The sequence below is a fragment of the Pleurodeles waltl genome, chromosome 12 (genome assembly GCF_031143425.1).
Source record: "Pleurodeles waltl isolate 20211129_DDA chromosome 12, aPleWal1.hap1.20221129, whole genome shotgun sequence".
NCBI classification, from domain to species: Eukaryota; Metazoa; Chordata; class Amphibia; order Caudata; family Salamandridae; genus Pleurodeles; species Pleurodeles waltl.
The window spans coordinates 622,699,620-622,723,037 of record NC_090451.1 but is presented as its reverse complement, the minus strand read 5'-3'; the positions used below and the strand labels follow the sequence as shown (position 1 = coordinate 622,723,037).

The following is a 23,418-nucleotide window of genomic DNA, read 5'->3' as shown; positions in this document are numbered from 1 at the left end:
GATAGACCATATTACACTGTTACCTGTTATATCCCCTCTCTCTCCCTATATATGCCATTGCATCACCCTCAAATGCAGCTAACCTAATTTGGCTGTCAATTTTTACGCATATAATTGTGGATACCACTACCACCCTCACAAGGGATTTCTTGCTCTGTAACCTACCACACCCCACGTATGAGCAGCAAGGGTCATCCAGAAGGTCCATCCCTATTACTTTGCATTTACTATTAAATTGTTCCCTGTGCATTTCCCCAACCCATGTATTGGTATGCGTTGCAGCTCATGTACTCTCAAGATCATCTATTGCACCACACTCAAGCCTGCTGGGCCACAGGTTTTGGGTCTGTAAGCATACATGCCAATAGTCCCAATTCAGGCATTGACTCACGATTTTTTAAGCTAAAAATTGCTTTATTTGGCTGTCTCCCGCCTAAAATTGACTGTTTCAATTGTAGTCAATGGGGAAAATACATTTTGCCTTTTTTTTTTTTTTTTATATATATCTCCCGCTTTCCTCTTCTAAAATGTTGGCATGTATGTGAAAGTCACTTAAGGTTAGAAGTGTCTCCAATTACTTCGGAAAGCCCAACATAGGCACCTTGAGGCATAACTTCTGGTACTAAAGCAATTAAAATAAAGCCAACTACCAGCTGGATGAGGGTACTGAGAAAACAACAAAACCGTTCTTTAGTTGTGCTGGTCACCCACCGAACACAACCCCACCGAAAACGCCAATGTACACCCCTGAACTAGCAAGTGCGCTCAACAGTTCCCACAACGTTTTCGCTCACCCTCGGAAACCATGGTTAACCAGCCCTATACAAACACCCTAGCTGAACAGTGACACGACTGACTGACAACAGGTTAGCAGCGGCGGGTGACGTCTATCCTAGTTTAAATATAAAACAAGGCACCGACATAGAAGAAAGACACGCACAGCTAATAGCTAACAAGTGGTAGCCGTCCGGGAATTGCGGTGATCCATTGAATCGGAATGTAGATGAGCAAGACTGCAAAACACGACAAATAGTTTATAAAGTAAATTTATTATATTTATTTTAGTTACGAAATCGAACTACTTTTTTTAATTTAAAATAAATTATGCTTTATGAAATTAGTACATAACAGAGTGTAACATTACCCCTTATCTATTCTTTTCATATACAAAGTATGTATATTTTAAAAAGTTTCCAGCACAACGAAAGCTGTACCGTATCTTTAGCGGTAATGAGTGTAGAGTAAAATGGCTTCCGCGTTTTCGTTACTGAAAGAAGCTTTTCCTACGTCTCAATCCTCGTTTTCACGTCAGTGACGTATGAATCACGTTTTTTCTTATAGCCGCTAGCTGTCGTAGTTACCAGACACTCTGTGGGGGGAAAAGGCGGGTTCTTTGTTGGGTGTTGAATACGAAATGAATGTTACACATTTGTGTGAAGTGTTAGTTACTGGTGGCGCTTTTATTAATGAAAGCTTCACACAATGGAGGTTGTACACGTACAGCAATTGCATTCACAAAGAGAGACTATAACCTCTGTTTGGTGTCTTTGGAGAAGGAAATTTCGCTATTTTCAATAGTTTTCTTTAAAGCTCCGATTTCAATGCAGTTTGGAAATGTACCATTTTGATAGTAGCTGTTTCACTTAGTTGTGAGGAGCGGGGTTGTGATTGCGGCGACGAAACGGGTCCTAGGAAAAACGTTTGATTTTACGCCCTAAGCAGTCGGTTGCAAATCCCCAGCACTCTAAAAGTACACCCAAAAAAATCGCCTCAAACTATACATGATACACCTTTGCTGAACTATTTATTCAAGTAATATGAGAATGGGCGGGGAAGGGCGAGACAAACCATAAAGGAAAGAAAATGGGAGGGGCAAAGCTGAAGGTTGCCTCTCCTTTCGTTTGAGCTTTAAAATCCTTCTCTACCAGAGTTTTTTCACCCTGAAATGAAAGTGAAATTGTAACATTGGGTAGATGTCGTGGAATTTTTCCTTGGATAATTCTTGTGTTTGCCAGAGACTGGGAATGAAGGCTTTCAGGGAGAGGACGTGACTGCCTTGCGAGGAGGAGGCAGGAGTGGCTCGCTGCACCGATGCAAATCACAGTCCATCTCCTATCCTAGACCCCTCTCGCTTTCGTATATTTTATTTTTAAATCAGCCTTCATTATTTTGCATTGTTTTCGAAGGCAGCTGGTATGGAAGCGCTGAGAAGGTTGCAGTTTTACTGGCTGATGTCTGCAATAATGGGTGAGATTCATTTATAGCATTTATTCTAACCACGCGTGAGCTTATAAACGGACCTGAAAATCAGAAGCATGGCTGTGCTTTCCTGGGTTTTCCCCTCTAGTTTGTTTTTAGAGGAATAACATATTCATTTCGATACATGTAACCATTTTAAGGCAATTCAATTATTATCAGATCCCTTGTGTTATTTATTTGGCTGCAACAACCTCAGCACGTACGTTCAGTTTATCGTGCTGTTGAACAAATTGTGGCGACCCTTCACTATTATCAGATGGCCAGGGCAATGAAATACTTTTTTAAGACTGTACTTGATCTGCAGATACCCTTACGCGTTATATATGTTGCTTAAGACCGGCTAACGTTCAGCCAGTCTGGGGATGATGTGCCGGTTAGGTGCTTTTCCACACTATAATTATACGTATTTAGCTTAGCAGCCAAGTGCGTCATATGAGTATGACACCTTCAACCAGTCTGTACTTTTTACTCGGTTACCCTTTGCATCCTGAAATTTTTTAGCTGATTCGTACAGCGTACATTTTGACCATACAGCGTAAGGGGCTAAAAGCTTGACAAACCCTATTTATATATATATATATATATATATATATAACATAAACGTCTTCTGTTTTGTCTTGGTGTCTCTTGCCACGAAGCAAGATTTATTGGAGCATTGAGATAGACGCCAGATAATTGTTTTGAAGTGAACATAATCTTCGGACTATGTTGTAAATCGAATATGTACCAACCGCATGAAATTATTATTCGCTCCCCCACCGTAATACACACAAGCTTTTGTCAGATGCCTCGTCAGCGGTAGTAAGCACTATATAAATACAATTACAGTGTTGGAGATAAAAAGGCAAAAAGTAAGGGGTAGAGCATGAATTAATTTTAGCTACTTGCAATTTCTTTGGACTCCGTTCCTGGCTAGCCTTTTTTTTGGTTCACTACACAGCAGACACGTACTGAACTTGTGTAAATTAGTTTTGGTCATTCTCCACCAGTAATAGTCATATCCGAACTCCTAGGCCATGTCCAACCTCAAACGGTTTTAACTTCTTCGGTCCTCATCAGAGATGCAGCTTCGGTTCTGTAACACTGGAAGCATAAGACCCAGATCTCTTCGTTCCAGCTGTATTTAGCATCCTACATGGCAGAAGTACCCAAGTTAGATGCTTCAGTGGAACATGATAGATCTTATAGAGGGAGCATTGTTGTCTTGGGTAACGAGGTCAGTAATAATGCCGATACAGGGTTTGGGTGTGTTTTAAGTGGGGTGGGGGGTTGTTAACGTGCCCCCTGTTTTGAGATATGAAAAGAAATGCCAGGAAACTAGTTTCTTTTCTGTCAGTAAAATCCTTTGACATAAGTGAGTTTCAAGGTGAGAGTAGCTGGGATTGTTGTGGTTAGGGAGCTGACAAAAGAGACCATGGTTATTTCCAGAAAAGGTTATTTAATGAGCAGCCTCCTAAGAACCCTCATCAATGTGGGCTTATCTCTAGTGAGTCAGCAAAGGGTAAAGCAGCAGTTGTTGGTCATTTTATGAATTGCTGGTACTCAGAAAACGTATCTGATACCCACCATGATATTATAACTTTAGAAGATGGGATGAGTTTTCTGAATATAGGTGCTGAAAGCGGACAGTATTGCCTAAGCAGAGTATGAGTCCGACATCTAGCTCATTATCACTCCATTCCATAGTTCTCTTAAAGAGCTCATCATTTAGAAAAAATGGAGTAGTGAGAAGGTGTCGGATTAGGAGGGGCAGTGTAGCTGTTGTGAATAATGCGGCAAAAGTAAATGTAGATGTAATAGACATGTTGGATGTTTCTGGGCACATTAAGAAAATATACAACAGTCCTGTAAAGATTTGGGAAAAGTTGGGCAAGTTGACACTGCAGACAAAAACCCTTCAAGACGTAGAACAAGCAACAATGCTGACTGTGGCTTATGCCAGGTCTAACAGTGTGATAGAGTTCGGAAGAGTAAAGATTTTTGGAAACTTTTTATTAAGGTGTTTTAAGTGGTTTTATGGTTCTTGAACATATTTCAAATCATATAATGTTTCCCACATAATGTTGTGAAAAAGGAGTTTTTTTTCTAGTGCATGAAGTTTGATGAAGTGCACAGAGTGTGAGACAGCTTTTTAAAGAGTATCTTGATCGGTAGTTGAAGGGTTAGTCGTTAAGGTCATAGAGTCTTCAGAGAGGATGGCCATAGGGATTTTGTGCATCAAGTGAGGTGCAGGAGAGTATCTATGAATGTGTATTGACTGGCACAATTTAAACCATATCTGAGTAAGTGCCCCCATTTACAGAGATCCTTGTTATTAAGACAGAGTTGAAGATATGCAGCCTTGAGTTGTTTTCTTCTCACCAAATCAAGTTAGCCTTCAAGTTTCTGCATGTGGCACCCTTTTTGTAGACCACTCTTTCTATGGTTTTCTTTAGATTGGTACAGCATATGTTTGCTGGAATTAACAATATGTTAAGCTCGTAAAGTGCAATAACACCCAGGAAAGGTGTTCTGGTGCTAGGTACTGAAATTCCACCCAACACTGACAAAATAAAGCTGTTTCATAGCTAAAACAAATAGCGACTTTGTTGCAACATCCATGTGTTCAGCTTCTGTTTTTGAAAAAGGGAGAAGTTTACCTCCAAGCACAGATGAAGAGGCAGAATATTCCTTCTTTACTGTTATCTCCAACGTTGAGAAGCAAAAAAGCTGACTTACCACAAACCAATGAAAAAACACAAAGTCTGTAAAGTTTTAAGATTAATAACTATTTATCAGCTAATCCCCGTAATTCTCAACTATGGCTATGGAGACATTTTTCCTATTAATGCATCTCAGAAAAGATAGACCTCGGAAAATGAGTAGATGACCCAGTAAATCTAGAAGAAACATAAATAGTATTCTCCCTGACCAGTAAAGGAAGTTACACCATTGCTAACGTTCCAGCTGCTAAAAGAAAACCCTTAACTTTGACATTTTGGGGTGGTTAGGAAACTATTATTATTATTATTATTATTCGTATTATTTTTATATATTAGTCTTAAAGTGGGATAATATTTGCCTCTGTTTTTATTTAATAAATGCAAGAAGATCCCACTTAACTCCAGATTAGAATATGCACATTTTACGACAAGACTTGAAGCTGCACTGTACTACTGTAACATATGTCCAACAGGAAAGTGCCTTGAACACCGACTTCTCAGAAAATTCTTGAGCACTGATTCACCGTACAAACGGGCACCTTAGACCACAGTGCTGTAGACACCAAGGCATACTTAGCTGAATGAGCCACAGTTAGATCACATTTTCAGTTCTTGGTCTTGAGCTATCATACTACTTGAGACAAAACAGTTGAATGTGATTGCCAGAAAAATCAACAGTAGAGACAGGCATTTCTTAGCTTTAGCCCTACTGACCTGTGTGGGCGTGTGTAGCATTATGTTTCTTTTGATAATTTATTTACAAGGTAACACGTACAGGGTAGCCATCAATTATCCTTAGAGGTTGACCCAAATCTTTGGACTTAGATAGGAGTGTTATAACATTCTAGCAATAAAAATCAACAATCTAAAGTCGATTTCAATTTGGATTCGGTAATTTATACGCACCATTACCTATGTGGCCATGAATCCCACACCAGTTTAAAAAGTTCAAGCATTTATTGCCCTTTAGATTAACAATAATAAGATCACTTAAATCAAACGCAAGACCAAATGATAAAAGTCTAAGAATAACACAGGCTGACCAAATCTGAAGTAGAATCTTAACCTAGACAGAATATTTATCATTAAACATTCAAGAACCACCATGCAGAATAACACCATTAACAAATGAATGATAGTCACAGAATACATTTAGTTATCGCATACGAAGTGTTTACAATCAATTTATATGAAACAGTCAAATTTAGATTATGACATCGTTAACCATTTCTCTGATTCAATAAGCATGTTTGGGTTTCATGCAAAAAGAAAAGAAGACAACAATTATTTTTGGAAAACACCTCTCTATTGCACTAACCAAAATTATCAGTGGGGTTTTCGAGAGAGAGAAAACATAAAAATCTGCAAGAAAGACACATGCACATTTGGTTTCACCTCTCCTAAATGGATCAGCATGCATCGATGCCTTCATCAGTAGAGCATCTTATGATCTTCTTCATTGGACACTGACGTAATAGGGAACACTTCAGTAAAGTTTGGCCTTAATGCATCTGAACTGACATTGACAGAAGGCTAGGACATAACACATCATTGCACTAGCTGAATAAAGGAAAATCTGCCCTTGCATCATTTCAGTTTTGCTATATTAAATCTTTAGAAGGCAACTAACTGAGCTTCTGTTGGTCAGACTATTAGGTGGTTTAGGTCAGAACCAATTGAATTTACTCCATGTTCTCAGAAGTATCTTTTCTTAAATTATCTTCATTCACGATTGGCTCAACCTCTCTCACTGCAGTCACCAGTTTCCACAGTAGAATATAATTGTTGCAGGTTATACATGAGCGCTGAAGACTATTGTTCCTGAGCACACATTATCTCATCCCAGGAGGACAAACAAAAGTTACAACATAAGAACATAACTTTTCCACAGTGAGCAAGTCACACAGGATGCTTAGAGAAATATTATTTGCAGCGTTAACACTTTTAAAATATTTCCTCTGGAAAATTACTAAAACGTGAGGCTTTTTTAAAACCAATGCTAAAACATGAAACATAAAACATTTAATTATATTTAAACAATTAATCTTTTTAATAAATAATAATATGAATTTTTCAGTACATTTAATTATGAATAAAGAAAATACATTTTCATTTTTATACATGTTGTTTATGGTGTCCACCATATCAGCTAGACAATTTTATTAATACACAATTTTCAAACAACCTTTTATGCTATGTTATTTCACACTTTATTTTAATGTCGGAATTTTTATTAATAATGTTTGCACTCCAACAATAGCAACCTCATGCAAGGAATTTTTTTTTCTTAAACAAATGTAAAGCATTCTACAACAAAAAAAAACACAAAATAAGAGTGTAAGAGGGACAGGAAAATGACACAACTAAACACGTAACGAGAAAAATCAACCTGATAAATGGAAGGGGTTAAGAAACTGGGGAATATGCAAGTGTCAAAGTATTTGGGCAAAGGTAGGGTTACAGACATTACTTTATAGATAACTGTTGCAGTACAAGGTGTCAAAGCAAAATTTTGTCTGAAAGAGAAATAAGTCAAAACACAGTCATAATATGAAAATCATAGCAAAGTTTATTTGCTACAGCCTATAGGCGGAAGACTCTGCTCACAGTAACACAATGTGGATCTCTTTAAAAACACTAAGTCATCAGAGGCTTTTTATAAGGTTTAACTCTCATTAGTTTACATTACAAGCACTATTTCACAAGCTACGAAAAGCTGCAAAAACATACTATTGACAGCAAAAGTAATTATTCTTTAAAGAAAACAAGCTCATCAGTAATAGTAATTTTGGATATGGCGCCTCCAAGAGGGCCTACGTGTCTCAATTTCAAAGTCCCTGTCTAGTGCACATTGTATTTCATGTGTACCATCCTAACCCCTCTAAAAGTCACATTCCAGCTTCCTAGTGTAAGAAGCTATAATTCTGTAACACATGTCACTTTTATTTTCTCAAACATCCTAAAGAAGTTCCATTTACAAAATAACCAATTCTTTCTCTAAGCTTCAAAGGTTTAGTGATTTGCGACTGCACAAAGCTGAGATAACACTGTCCCTACACCACACTGCATTTATAATTGGAAAACAGAAGAGTAGAAAACCTCACGTTTTAGCTCAAGAGGTCATACAGAGGAATGTATGTCTGTTTAAAGAAAGCAACCTTTAAACAGTATCCTAAATGTAATTGCTAAATGCCTGGACAATGGTTCAATTTCTCATGTTAATTTTATTTTGCTTTCACAAAAGGTTATAGATAGTCACAGAAGAACTAGGGTGTACTTTTGGGTGCAGGGCCAAGGGAGAAGTTAATAGTGAAATAGGATAGTTAACGACAAAATTAATAGGTCATCAGTAGAGTGGTAGATACTAGGATATAGGTGGGTGTAGAGGTACTGTCAAAATACAGGCATTGGTAGATATGCCAGGGTAATTGTAAACTGAGGTATGAAACAAATGATGTATTGAAGGTGTGAATTAATCTCAGCCACTTATATTTACTCAGGACCACATCTCTATCCACCATTATTTTCCGCATCATGGAACCTCAGTTTGGACCCATCTAAATGCAAATAAGTCTTGACCCATCGCCAAAGGGAACAATCCAGCCATAACTGCCAGACCAGGTCCTCCCTAAACTGGAAACAAGCAACCCAGATTGGTTTCACCCTTATTAGGGCTAAATGGACAGTGCTTTAAGAGAAGTATTAGGCTTTTAGGCTAAAAGAAAGAAATGGAGACAAATCATTTGTGAAACTTCAATATCCCTAAGGAGAGTTTTTTGCTAAAGGAAGATCCCCTTCTTGAATTGCTCCTCTTTGACCATGTCTTATTAACATGGCAGGCCTTGCCACATTGACCGCTTTTTTTTTTGTTGATTTTCTAGTATTTCTTTTTTAAATATTTTTTATTTTATTTTAGAATTCCCTTCTGTTCCCTGCTGAACATGAAAACATACCATTTATACAATGTCAGTGTTGTGATGCTTTGGATTCACTATTTGGTTTTGTACAACTCAAAACTCTGTAGTTGATCCTACATCCCAAATTGTAGTCCTCATGCATGTCTTGCAGCTCATAAATCCTTCACCTTTTGCCTACTTTGCACTATTGATTATGTTGTCGAATTTTGGACACAGCTGTCCTACATTTTGTTGAATTATGGCTCTGGAACAGGTATTTATTTAAAATTAATACTCTGGCTTATCTGCCGGCACTCCACACGTTTGAGTACAGACTCCAGTTTTTCTGTTCTTTGAAGTCATTGCGTAAAGTGATGCCGTGTTAGGGTCATGCTGGCTATCATTTTGAGAATCACTGTGGTCGCACTTACACTCTCACCATTCGTACAATGCTGCAGTACACACTCATGATGTGAGAAGAGAGGTGATCTACAGATTAATGCGCAGCAGCATGGACTTACATTGTGTCACTAAAGGAAGAGATTTATTGGTTAATGCTTATGAGTGGAAATTCCAGTGAGTGTTGTCTGCTGTGCTTGAGTTGTGGATGGATTTAGGAACAGTCTCAGATGAATGAGGTGTATGGACTATAATCTGTATTGAACACTGTCCTGTCACTGTGAACTGTCTTGAACATTGCACAGTCTGTCTTGAGTTTAATGAGCATGGGAAAGTGACCTTTTACTACTATATTGACACAACATAAATTCAAATTATTTGTCTCATTTTTTTAGTTTATTTCAGCTAGATGTTTCATTCTATTTTGTGAGCTTGTGTTGATTGTCTTGGAGGTTCTTTAAGTATGGCAGCACCATGGATTTCTCACGCCCTATCTAAAAATTCTGACCTCAAAGGGGCCATTGCTGTACGAGAGGGAATAGAGCACATGTCAAATTATGTGAGTGAAATGAGAAGAGAGGAACAGAGGCACTTACAAGTTGCAATGGTTGGGACCCCGCAGCATTTAGGCTGTATTGAAGAAAAAACACATTGTTAAAAAAGCCACATTTGTGTCTTAAGAGCAACAGATTTAAATGCCACAGATGGGCAGAAATATGCATTTTGTCAATAGTCCTCATGTTTTGTAAAGAACTCCTCTTGCATGAAGTACAGCTAGAGGGGGCATTACGTTCACCCCTGTAATAATGTTCTTGATCGAGAATGAGAGGAGAGGTGAATGGCACGGCAAATTGAAGATGTCCAGAATGGAGAAAAGAATAGGATGTTAGGTATGAATGATGTCAAGGACCTAATGAATGATTGCGATGTTGGCAAAATAATCATGCCTATGCGCAATGATGCATTTTGTAGATAAAGAATTGGTGGTTTTGTCAGTTTCAGGTTTACCTTTCGCTTTAGAAGGGGACAAGATTTGGTATAATGTGTATGGGAAGGACTCTATTTAGTTACGTGAACCAGACTTTATTCCTTTTGGGTAGGAACACAGCGCCGTTGGCCTGATTGGCTATTCCCTCATGTTGATCAATTTTGAGAGCAGGCAAACAGTGGGCAAGATCCGTGTCACAAAAATTGGGATAATTTGATGGGCTAGAGACACCACCTTCCCTGATCAAGTAGTTGTGGTTGTTGTGGTAAGCAAAGATGATGACAGTGTTGTCAAGTTCCTAGATGTTTTTAGAGATGGTATTGGCCAGTTACGAGGACTGGAATATTGTATTGTTTAAATTACAGCCAGTGGTTCACACAGTCCGCAAGATTCCTCGGATGATATTGAAACACTTGAAAAGGGACTTGTAAGGACTGATGAGTTCTGGTGTAATTGAAGAAACTGAACCTTTAAAGTGACTCACTCTAGTTGCTTTGATGCCTCAGGCTGGTGGGAAAAACCGGTTGTGCATCCACCTTTGTGATATAAACAAGACTATTTAGGCTGATAGACAAGCATTACTGAATGTCAGTAAGGATTTGTTTATGTTGAAGAGAGTTTGGATATTTAGGGGCATAGATCTTTGTGCCGTATCACCTGGTAGTACTGAATGACAAATCTAAACTCTTAACATTATTTGTTACACCATTAGGAGCTTTTCGTTTTTTACATATGTGGATTGGCATCTGCAGCACAATGTTTTGATAGTATAATTATGAAGGTCATGGAGGATATCAAGCAAGAGAAATCCTCCCAAAAAATATGCATGTTAGAAAGACCATGGTGAGGAGCTGATGCAAGTTTCAAGAGGTTACTATATAATGTAATATCTCTGAAGAGGGAGAGGTGCCAATTTAGGGTGGGAATAGTGACCTATCTAGGGCATACCTTTCCGAAGGAGGGTATAAAACGTAAAGTTGATTTGGTCAAGCCTATTGTGGAAGCTCCTGTGCCCAGGCACAATGAAGAAGTACGTTCACTCTTCTGAATACTATTTGACTTTCATTAAGGGTTTTGCAGGCGTGGTGCATCCTTTAAGATAACTTTTTAAAAAGTGTGTAAAATTTGAGTGGATGGTAGAGTGTTCCAAAGTTAACCTGTGGGTTTGGTTTTAGTTGTCAAGACAGCTCACACGCCTCTGGTCAGGCTAGTCAATGCAAGTGAGAGGGCACACCCACTGATTTATAGTCGATTGGCAGTGAATTACAAGGGAAAGGAAGAGGACGCCATTCCCGTTTTGTTGGTGCGTGAAAGTGCCATTGCAGAGCAGGAGTGAGGGATAAGTTGTCAAAAGAAAATTCCATCTTGGCCACGATTTGTGATTATGTAATCAAAGGCTGGCTGAATTAAAAGTTTTTGTTTTTTTTACCAATAAGGAGACTGGTGATGTGTGAAGAGCTTTGGATAGTGGTGTTCTTTGCAGGCGTTTGAGACAAGTATCTCCCAAAGTGTTCTGGAATGGTGCAATAAATTTGGCAAACAAGAGTCAGTTAGGAATGAATCGGACTAAAGCATGGGTTATGGAGTGTCATTGGTGGCTCAGACTGGACAATATGGTAAAGAAGTAGTTAGAATGTGTTTTCAGTGTGAATGTTGAAGCAAAAGCAAGATGATCAAGTGAGCTTCATTATCTCCTGTTGATGTGCTGGAAAGGTCTTGGCATAAAGCAACATATATATTCTGGGTCCCTTTAATCTGCTGGACAATTCTGAGAGGTTTAAGATTATTTTAGTTGATTACACACTTAAGCGGTTCGCTGCTGTGTCTGTGTGACAAATGTGATCCTCCATATGATCATTGAGCTACTGAAGGAAGAGTTCTGCAGCAAAGAATCCCCAAATTCATTGTGACTGACACTGTGGCGTTCATGTCCATGGAGATTAAGGAATTCCTTAAGGGATATGATGGTCATCCATCAGAGGACATCTATCTATCTATCTATCTATCTATCTATCTATCTATCTATCTATCTATCTATCTATCTAGTAATTTGTCATAGAGCATGAACAGATTAGTTAAGGGGGTGTGCAGTATAAAACAAGTGCTCATTCAAGGAAGTGCAGCGGGGGACCATATAGACCCATGACCCGCCCCTTCCACTGTTCCCGAGAGTGCTCCTTTTTAGGGTCGAGCCTGCGCTAGCATGCGTTTGCGAGACGCATTAGTAGTTAGAAAAGAGCTCGGAGCCCCGTCCATGTCACGTCAGTGTCTTTCATTGGTTCGTGGGCTTATCTTTTGAAATCTGCTTGCTTTCATTAGTGGAAGGCATGCATACGTCATGCCTTTTCCGGTGGTTAGCCCTCTTCGAGCGCAGCGACCAAGTACTGAAAACATACGAGGCTCGCTGTTTTCTGTCCAGTTTGTGGACTACTTTTTATCTTTTTTCGTAGCGCGATCTCGCTTGGCAGTAGTCGAGCGCTTTGCATGACATCGATCCTGTTACATAGTTAATTGCACTTTTGCCGATTACGTAGATAATTGCACTTTTGCTGATAGGTTTCACTACGAGTGAACTGTAGCAGCGCGATCACGTGCTTTTTTTCCATTTAATATGGCAAGAAAAGTCTGGTTGAGAGTTTACAACTGCTAATAGCTCTAACTCTGAGAAATGCAAGACCCGTTGCTTTGCAAATGCTTGTTTAGTTATGGGAGGGTAAGCAGTCCAGAACCAAGATACATGCTGAATGGTTGTGATGTGGATGCAAGGATGGGGTAGTGCTGAATAATAAGATGCAGATATGGAAGCATCGAGAAAATATAAGTGCGAGTTCGACCTATTGCATGATGTCAAAGCAAATGCGTGGCATTTTGGAGAACCAGTTCTGGTTGAAAAATGCAGGCTGTGGAGGAATGGTGTGTCTAGTTACTATGGTCATTTTATCATGACTAAAGTCAGGAGGAATGTAGTCATAGTGTGCACAGACGATGCAGTAATTGTTTGGAGGACTGTAAAGGAAGATGGGCTGGGAAGTGTTGAGAAGTCACAGAAATGAGGTTTCCAGTGTAAAGAGGAATAACAACAACCTTTATGGTTTAAAGACTATGTTTAGGATGATTGTTAGTCCAAAGTGAGGGTTTCCTGTGTTTTTATTGAAATGATGTCCGAGTCAAGTCTTTTCACAATGTTTGGAATTGATACTGTTTTCCCTGTCTGTTCTTCCTGTGCAGATTTTCTACACGTCAAATGTGCATTTGTTTTGTCTTTTTTGGTTTGCATATTCCCAGTTGTGTTTTATCTGTTGGTCCATTTTGTTATGATTTTATCCTGGTATGGAGATGTTATGCCCTGTGGCACTGACATCATTGATCAGATCACAATGTTAGATGTAGAGATTAATTGTGGGAATGATATCAGGCAGATTTCAAGTCAGTTGATTGAGACCTGGCTGCAAGTAGGATGTTTGGAATTGTTGTTTTATTTCTTCCCAATAAATATCTTCTAGCGCAGCTATGTTGGATTCATCATTTGGAAAACACTGCAGGCAGATAAAATAGAATGGAAACACGTCAAAAGACACTACCAAACCTATGTCGCTAAGATGGAGCAATAATTCTTTATTGTTCATGAAGCCTAATGTACCCTTATGGAGTCTACAGGTTGAACACGATTGTCCAGGGACTTCCCATGGATCCATTAAATTCTGCATTATACCTACTCCAGTGAGTGCTTAAAGCGGTAATACGGTCACCTTAAACGTCCATTAAAAGTGCAAAGCAGGATGAGCTGGCGAAAAACCGTGAACCATATTGTGTGTGCACTGGTTGCATCATTTAAAATGAAAAGAGAAAACCTTTGTGCTTTGAATGAAGTCTCTAGGTATCCAGTGACATGGTGGGTGATGCAGAATCCACCACTGACCCAGAGATCTGTCTCCCCCTGTGCCTTTCTTCTCTTTAATGAGTCCTGGGTCCTGTCCTGTGTATTCTCCATTCTGATCTTGGATCACCAACAAAATAAGTAAAGCAGACAAATAAAGGGAGTTGTGCTAATCAGTACAAACCTCAGGACTGATAAGCAATTGGAGAAGAATTGCTATTCCATAGAAAATTTCCACATCAGCAGTACAGAGACTCATCGGGACTGCCTAAATCAAGACTGATTCCCATTGTGAATTTTAATCACGATATGAATATGGTGGCCATGTAGAATCACAATGTCAGGTTTCTAAATGTATGTAATATTACAAACCATTCACTGTGTTAGGCTTTGGAGCAGCCACGACTGATGTAGGGATACAGGCTAAAGGAAAAGAGCAGCCTTACACCCAAAAGGGAGTCACAGTCTAAAGGCCCCATCAACGTCCCAAGAGGGACATTGCATCTGCCAAGGGCGCCTTAACCGAATGTGACAGAAGCTACAGGACCTGACTAATTTGACCATGTTGGAGTACATAAGTTTTCGTCATGCTGTGGCGCCACCAGAATGGACCTCACCTCCCTCACTGACTAACTGACTTCCCTTATGCAAACTCTTGCACCGAATCCACCTATGAATTGCTTGCAGACCTGTGAAACTATACAACCTGACAGACTCCTCAAACAGTGAATTTCTGCAGTATGAGTTGTTTTAAAAAATGAGAATGAAACTTACAACAAGCAATGGCCGATCCATGCCCGTGGTTGCTTGTGTGTTGGTTGCATAAGGCACTTACAACAGTAAAAGCTGCCTGCAGCCATACCTGAAATCATGATGATGGGTTTATACTTTACATGCAATTATGAAGGGATCATACCTGTGTGAACAAAGATTTCCCATCATGAAAGTGTGTTCAAACTACACACTTATTTTTTACTTCAGCCAGGAGCTTCGACCTCAAGCGATCTGAAATTTATATGCAACTCAAAACAGAAATGCTCACAGAATTAGAAACCAATGCAGACTCTCTTTTTTTGTTATTGCTGTGGCGTGCCAAAACACCCTGTCATTGCTTTAAAATGACAGTTTACTGGAAAGAAATCGGTGATTTCATAATCCTACTTTGTAAGTGTATGAGGGCTTCGTGCAACTTCATTTTCGTTTGCAGAACAGTAAGAACGCATTTTATTTAAGCGAAGTTCTATGTACATGATGTCCGTAGAAGTTAATTGGTGCTAGCAGGAGAAATACAAGACTCCTACTTTAAACCTCAAGTTGAAGGCTCTGTGTAATTTTATTTTACCGTCTATCTTTTAAACAATCCAAGTAGCTTTTGGCAATTAATCAGGTATGGGCACTTCTCAGCTAAATCCCTGAAGGAGCAGTTCTACACAAATAATGGCCAGGATACTAAGTGCCTGAAGCTTTCTGCCTGGAAAATTGCACGAATGCAACACTGTTTTTTTTTTTTTTAGGAAGGGATACAACCAAGGAAATTAACTGTCTTATTTTGTGAGCCATTTAATTACACTTACAGTTAGAACAGTTGCATCAATTTGAGAGTAATTATATAAACAACATGAACGGGGCTGTTTGAAAAGAAGCACCTCCGGGTATGTTCTAATTTAGAGTTTACAAAGTTACATTGTATCTCAAGCGTGTAGAAATCTGGCCGTGCACATATTCATTTGTGTGTCTCAGTTCATTCTAAAATTATCTTGGGCAGGGTTAGGGACAGGAATGGACTGCGACAGAAAGTAGGCTCGCCACTTAGACGGATAAAAAAATAAGTGGCAGGTTTCTGCAAATGAGTAATTTTGAACTTGTAAAGGCAAGCTGTATAAGTGTTTTCCAAGTGTAATGAAGATGGTGTGGATTTGTACTTGCTGCAGGCTTTGTTTGTTTTAATATCAGCGAAACCAGCAGACCATAAAACAGGCCCACAAATTGCCAAAAACTGCCCTGCACATTGACCTGTCAGACGAGCCCTTTGGGTATTGCCTAATTGCCCTATAGGCCGATGCGACCCTGTTTAGTGAGTATCTGTTTGTTACAGTTTTTTTTTTGTTTTTTTTAATTGTCTTTGAAGATTTCATTGTGGTTACTTCAGAGAGTTTAGGCATGCCAGACAAACAATTACTAACAGCATCTTTTGAAGGCAAGTCATACCACCACATCTTCCATCACCTAATTTATGAGAAAGGGAATTTTGAGCTAATTTTCTACCAGTCCCCTGTTCGTATTAAAGAAGTAAAGCACAAGAAGTCGACTACCTTGCACTCAACCTTAGCATGTTGCTTCCAAAACATTGAACAGCGTGGCGATGTGAGGCCTAATGCCATATTTATGTCTTGAATTACCGTCTCTTCCCACTGCAGTGGTCTGTCCATTGACCACAACCATACAGCATGTGCCTACCCTGCTTTTTTGTTTTGATCTCTCAAAATATATCAGGTCATAGAATGTGCTGCTTGGAGCAGTAAATAAAACCAGTATTTGCAATACAATAGCTCTCGTATTTTCTTGAGTTAGAGCGACTGGCATTGTAAATTCATAACTGGACTGTTCTTGCCACATAAATTGGTCAACCCTGCCTCATAATTTTCTTTTCCTGCCATATAATTCTAGAGGCCCTGCATAAACCTAAAGCACTTCTTTGTACCTTCTTCCTCTACCTACAGCAAAAAAGAAACTGTTGCCATTTAGCATCCAAACTAAAATCTGCCAGGCTAATCCCAATAGAATAACACTTGCACAACCCCACCATCAGAGGTGCTGGCTGGCTAACACAATTCCCCCCCAAAAAGAAACAAGCTGTAAGAGGAGTACCACGAGAAATAAACTAGAATAGGCAGCCAAACATCAAGAATGTTCAAACAGTCATAGTGTAATAAGGATGTTAAACTGGCCTGAATTATGGTCATATATGTATTAGAGAGATCATTAAAACATACACAATTATCATATGAACCTTTATCAGAAATACATTTTTGGTATTAGACTGTAATGCTCAAAACATACCCTAGAGAGCACTGTAACAAAAATAGCATTTGTAAGAAACATGGTCATGTAACCATATTGTTAGCCCCAAGTAATGCAATCTTACCATATACTTAGCCCCTAGAGGAAATATTTAGGGCTAGCAGGTCTACTACGATGATATTACCATCAAGGCCTTTAAAACAAAACTTCTCCCAGTTGTAAAGCAAATGTTGTAGCCATGAGAAAGCTTAAAAGACTCTGCATGGTAGGAAGGGTTATTATTTTGGGCTCCCCACTTACCTAGTGTGGGAACCCAGAGATGATGTAAATGGAGCGTTTTGAAGGTGATCGGTCCCATTGTCCTATGACCACCACAGGCTGAGTTCGGAGCAAAAATGTTTTGTAAAAGTAATGCCTTGCAAATCATTGTGGAGCGAGTTTTCATGCGTATGTTGACTACAATGCTTTTAACAGCCCCTATAGGACACCACAATAAAAATAGCATTTGGAAAAAACATGGTCATGTAACCATGCAGTCAGCCCTTAGAGAGCAAAACCACATAAAAAAGAATGAGAGAAAGTAATCCAGTATATCTATATGTTTATCCCCTAGCGGGCATAGTGCATTACACATGTTCAAGTCTAGCAGAACTATTACAATGATATTACAAACAAAGTCCATAAAATATAACTTCCCCCAGCTATAAAACAAACGTTCAAGTCATGAGAAAGCTTTAAAAGATAAAGAACAGTGGCATGGGGTTATTATTTTGTAGTCCCGACTAACATAGTGTAGACAAAAAGAGCACATTGTTGTGAACGTTTTGGTGGAGATCCCATTGTCCACGGATCACCACAGGCTGAGTTATGAGCAAAATATTTTGTAATCGTAATGCCCTGCAAAGCATTATGGACACATTTCCGTGTGCCATGAATATTTTATTATGTTGATATGACACTAATGGTTAGAACAGCCCCAGAATACCCCACAATGAAAACAGCTTTTGTAAGAAACCTGGTCATGTAACTGTATAGTTAGCCCCTTGATGGCATAAGCACACAAAAAGAAAATGGCAGAAAGTAATGCAGTGCAACCATATATTTATCCCCTGGGGGCATAGTACATATTTCCTTGCTCAGGGCGAAAAGGCCTATAGCAAGGAAATTACAAAGAAGGCCCTTAAAACACACCTACTCTCAGCTGTAAAACAAAAATTCTAGCCATGAGAAAGGTTAGACAGACATTACATTGAATGTTGGGAGGGATTATTATTTTGGGGTCCCCACTAATCCAGTGTGGGAACCCAGAGATGAACTAATCAGAAAGTGTGTGTCATGCTGAACGTTTTGGTGGTGGTCCCATTGTCCCAGGTCCACCACAGGCTGAGTTATGAGCAAACATGTTTTGAAAAAGAATGCTTGCAAAGGATTATGGGAAGAGTTTCCTGAGTACAGTGAATATTGTAGTATCGGCTCTCCCGCTGTACTGGGAGAGCCACTTTCACTTTAAGGATTTCTGTTTTAGTAAAGCATTCACCAAAGTGTTTTAAGGGGAGAGCCAGAATAAATCACATTGATTAGGTAACTGTGAACAGTGTGACCAGCGCTCCAATACCGCCAATTGAGTTCATGCTGTTGTGCATGTATGTTCTGTGAGTGCCATGGCCGCCATGCACCATTAAGGGGAGAGACAAAAGAAATAGTTCTCCCACGCTGAAGTATATTGGCAATCGTGCAGTAATCCATGTAAGAGGGACACTATGCAGGGCGTGACAAAAACAGCCTCAAGGCAGGACAAATGTAAAGCATTTACCAATGACATCAAGTGATTTTTGAAAGGCAAGTCCACGAATGAGTGAAAGTATTGGGTGTGGTTAAAAGCCCACAATACTTACAACAGGTCAAAACGTTTGCTCGCTCGACCTAAAAAGCATTTGCATTGAAATAGGTCTCGCATTTGCTTCAGTTAGATCTATAGGCATTGTAAATGCATAGCTAGACTTTTCTTGCCACATAAATTGGTCGGCCCTGCCACATAGGTTGATCCTCTCTGCCACATAATTCCAGTTGCCCTGCATATAACTAAAGCACTTCCATTTACCTTCTTCCTCTAGCTGCATCGAAAAATGAAAAAATTGCCATTATTTTTTTATATTAGTTTGGGGTCCACAGTCAGTCATGGCCAAAAATGTTTTGTAAAAGGAATGCCCTGCAAAGTATTATGGGGCAAGTTTCAGAGTGAAGCGAATATTGTAGTATCGTGACTGAAATGCACAAGAACACCCCCTAGAGGGCACAGCTATAAAATTAACATGTGTAAGAAACATGGTCATGTAACCATATAGTTAGAACCCTATAGAGTATAACCACATGAAAACAGAATGGCGGAACGTAATGCAGTGCAACCATATATTTAGCCCTTAGAAGGCAAAGTGGATTACACATTTTTAGGCCTAGCAGGTCTACTAGAATAATATTACAAACAAAGCCCTTAAAACACAAACTACTCCCAGCTGTAAAACAAAAGTTCCAGCCTTGAGAGAGCTCAAAAAGGCAGTGACTGATGGGAGCTGCTATTATTTTTGATTCCACCCAATCCCCCCAGAAGCCTAGTGTGGGGGACACAGAAATGCCATAGAAAGAAAGAGTGTGTCCTGTTGAACATTTTGATGGTTGTTCAGCTGTCCTAGGACAACCACACGGTGAGTAATTGGCAAAAAAGTTTCGTAAAGAAATGCCATGTGAAGTATTATGGGGCAAGTTTCTGAGTGCAGCAAATATTGTAGTATTTTGACTATAATGCTCAGAACAGCCCCTAGAGGACACCATCATAAAAATGGCATTTGTAAGAAACATGGTCATGTAGCCATATAGTCAGCCCCTAGAGGGCATACCATCATGAAAATAGAATGGCAGAAAGTAATGCAGTGTAACCATATATTTAGCCTCTAGGTGTCGTAGTGCATTACATATTTTCAGGCCTAGCAGGCCTACTGCAATACTCCTACAAACAAGGCCCTTAAAACCCAAATTTCTCCCAACTGTAAAACAAAAGATCCAGCCGTGAGAGAATTTAAAAGGTATTGAATGGTGGGAGACGTTATGATTTTGCCCCTCCCCCCAGTCTAGTGTGGGGACCCAAAGATGACCTAGACAGAGTGTGTCGTGCTGAACGGTTTGGTGGTGGTCCCATTGTTGTAGGACCACCACAGGCTGAGTTATGGGCAAAAATGTTTTGAAAAAGAAATGCCCCGTAAAGCCTTAAGGACCGAGTTTCCAGAGTGCTGTGAAAATTGTAGTATCGGCTCTCCCGCTGTGCTGGGAGTGCCACTTTGGAGATTTCTGTTTTTTTTTCTTGTGTTAAATGCTCCAGTTTGTACATTTTTCAATGTATAAACTTGTTAAGTGGTATACATGTAAACCACTCCTCAGATCAAGGTTGCGCTATATGAAACATCACCTAGTCATGTACAGCGCTCCTGCGATCAAGTTTGTGCTATGAAACTTTATATCCTCATGTAAAGCACTCTTCCGATCGAGTTTGCGCTATATGAACCTGTTTAGAAAAAATTATTAAATTAATTAAAAAGAACCTGCTTGCAGCCTTTGTGCGCAAACACCACAAAGAAACAGCGGAATGCCCAAAAAAAGGAAGAGAAAGAAACAACATAGGGCCGCAACGCAGCAAGGCAAAAGAAAAAATTAGTACGCCACACTAAGGTATATGGCCGATCGTGCAATAATCCATGTAACAGGGTCAGTCTCCAAGGCGGTAACAAAGCAGCCTTAAGGTGGGACATATGTAAAGCATTTACTTATGAATTCAAGGGAGTTTTGAAAGGCATTCCAAGGAACAAATGAAAGTGATGGACATGAGATGGGTGTGTTGCAAGCCTACAGATGTAGACTACAAAATGTAGAAAAACAGTGCATGGGCTCTACTTAGGCCAGGCCTAAAAAAAGAGCGGGTAGGGTGAAGCAATGGTGAATGGCTGAGTGAGCGGCAGATGAGCAGTGGGGGATTAGCTAAAAATAAGTAGAATGGGGGGGTGTGGTGGGGGACAGGAGAGCAGCTCCGGGTGCATGGGGTGGGGGGCGAGTATTGAATAGAAAAGCAGAAAATAAGGGAGAAAGCAAATTGTGGGGTGGAGGAAGGCAACACAGAGCACGGAGGGTATGTATTGGGATGAGAAGGAGCATATGAAGGAGCTAGTTTGAAAACACATGCAGTCTCATGGAGTGATCAGAGAAAAAAATGGTTCTCTATATGTGAAAAGTGGAAGGATTCAAGTAAGGCCATCAAAATGATAGTAAAGAAACTACACTACAAGAGAGAGGGGAAAACACTAGAAGAGGAAGGCATGCCATTGAATTAGAAGCAAGCAAATCATTGTGACAAAGCCAACCAATGGTAAGAAATGGGTGGGCTCTAAGCAAAGCCCACTGAAGATGTTTGGTTTGCAGACCTGCCAACTCACACAGTGCCACAGTGTGACACATGATATTGGCTCCCTTCCCACGGTCACCTGGTATGGAGCTGATATCACACAGGAAAACAAACTGAAAACAACCGTAAACAATGGTTTTTTAGCTTGTTTGCATAGGCTTTGAACTGCTGATGTCCATTAAGGGGTGTCACAACACCCCAGGACTACGACACCACCGTCAGCAAGGTTTTCTTCTTTTTCTTTGGAGGATGGTGTTTTGGGCTGGACTGGGGTATTAGTGCCTCTTAGGTACTTCTCAGCACTAGGTCCATGCACCTTCAAAGGCCCTGCCCCTTCCTCACATGGTGAATATTTTATTTGGGTTGGCAGGTCTAGGTATGGTCCATAAAAGGTGTGCACCCACAGGTAGCTAAAGCTGTGTAGAAGACAAGAGCTAAAAAAAGGACTTTACTTAAACACCTGTCTTGGTTGGTCAGTCTGCAGGCTGCCTACTTAAATCTTGCCAATTTAGACATGGTTTTGGAGGTTGAGTTTGCCAGCCATTACCCTATTTGAGCACTTGCTTGGCACACTTCAACCACTAACCCATGATGCAACAAGCTCCTTTAAGAGGATCATCCGGTCAAGAGTATGTTGCATGAGCAGATATGCCGTACAAGGCTGCTCATGCACAGACTGCCACATTAGTTCAGTGGCATTGGTACAGTGACCGTCTACTCCAAATAGCAAACACTGGGACACATCCAAACAGGCTTTAACTCCAAGAAACAGAGAACACACAACCTTGCTCTCACCAAATTAGCTGGAGGAAAAATGTGAGTGACCTGTTGCCCCATTCAGTGGTCGGGTTTTATGATTGCCTGGTAAGACTAGTCATGTAACATTCAGCCCCTGCTAAAGAAACCCAATTTAAATGGAGCTGAATTAAAAAACTATAGGCCAATTTCACTTCTTCCTTTTATGGCAAAATTAATTGACAAGCATGTTAACATTCAACTATCTGTTGTTTTGGAGGAACATATGATTTTTCATATAACACAAATGGGCTTTAGACCGGGTCACAGTACCGAATTAGCTATGATTGCGGTCACGGAAGAAGCTAGAAAACTGATGGATCTGGGACAGGTGACAGCAATAATAATGCTAGATTTAAGCGCTGCATTTGATACAGTCAATCATGGACTACTTATTCAAAGAATCGAAAAAAGCGGGATCAAAGGCCTGGCACTTAAATGGTTGAGCTCTTTTCTGAAAAATAGATCCTTTCAAGTCTTGGATCGCTCTTTCTTCTCAGATCAGTTCAGATTTCAATGTGGAGTTCCACAGGGCTCATCTCTGAGCCCCACTCTTTTTAATATTTATATGACTCCCCTGGCAGAGGTCGTGGAACCTTTCGGAGTATCTCTGGTATCATATGCGGAAGACACGCAGCTGGTGGTCTCTTTTTCCTCCAATAAGGATGTTGATAACTCAGTTTTACCTGCCTGCCTACAAGCGGTAGCTTCCTGGATGACAGCTAGCAGGCTTCAACTCAATGAAGAAAAGACGGAAATAATGTTTTTGGGAAAATTGGCCAACCCGGCAAAGAGTATTCTGCCAGTAATACATTTAGATTATCTACCCCCACCGAAAGACCAGATTAAAGCTTTGGGAGTTTGGTTGGATACCAAACTTACCCTAGACTATCAGGCCAGGAGAACTTCAGCCACCTGTTTTGGAATACTGAAGTTACTTCGTAAGGTCATTGGCTTGCTTCCGCCCTTGACCAAAAGGCTTGCAGTACAAGCCCTGATTTTATCCAGGTTAGATTACGGAAATAGTCTTTTCC

At 40.0% G+C, this 23,418-nt stretch overlaps 1 protein-coding gene across 2 annotated transcripts in view; it reads left to right on the top strand.

The window, feature by feature from the left end:
• Positions 1-1,837: 1,837 nt before the first annotated feature.
• IGSF8 (immunoglobulin superfamily member 8) overlaps positions 1,838-23,418 on the top strand; it is a 127,055-nt gene continuing 105,474 nt past the window's right edge. For both annotated transcript variants that reach the window (XM_069217972.1, XM_069217973.1), the window contains exon 1: positions 1,838-2,247. In XM_069217972.1, coding sequence (XP_069074073.1) covers positions 2,196-2,247 — 52 coding nt within the window. In that variant the 5' untranslated portion in view covers positions 1,838-2,195. The remainder of the gene's footprint in view (positions 2,248-23,418) is intronic.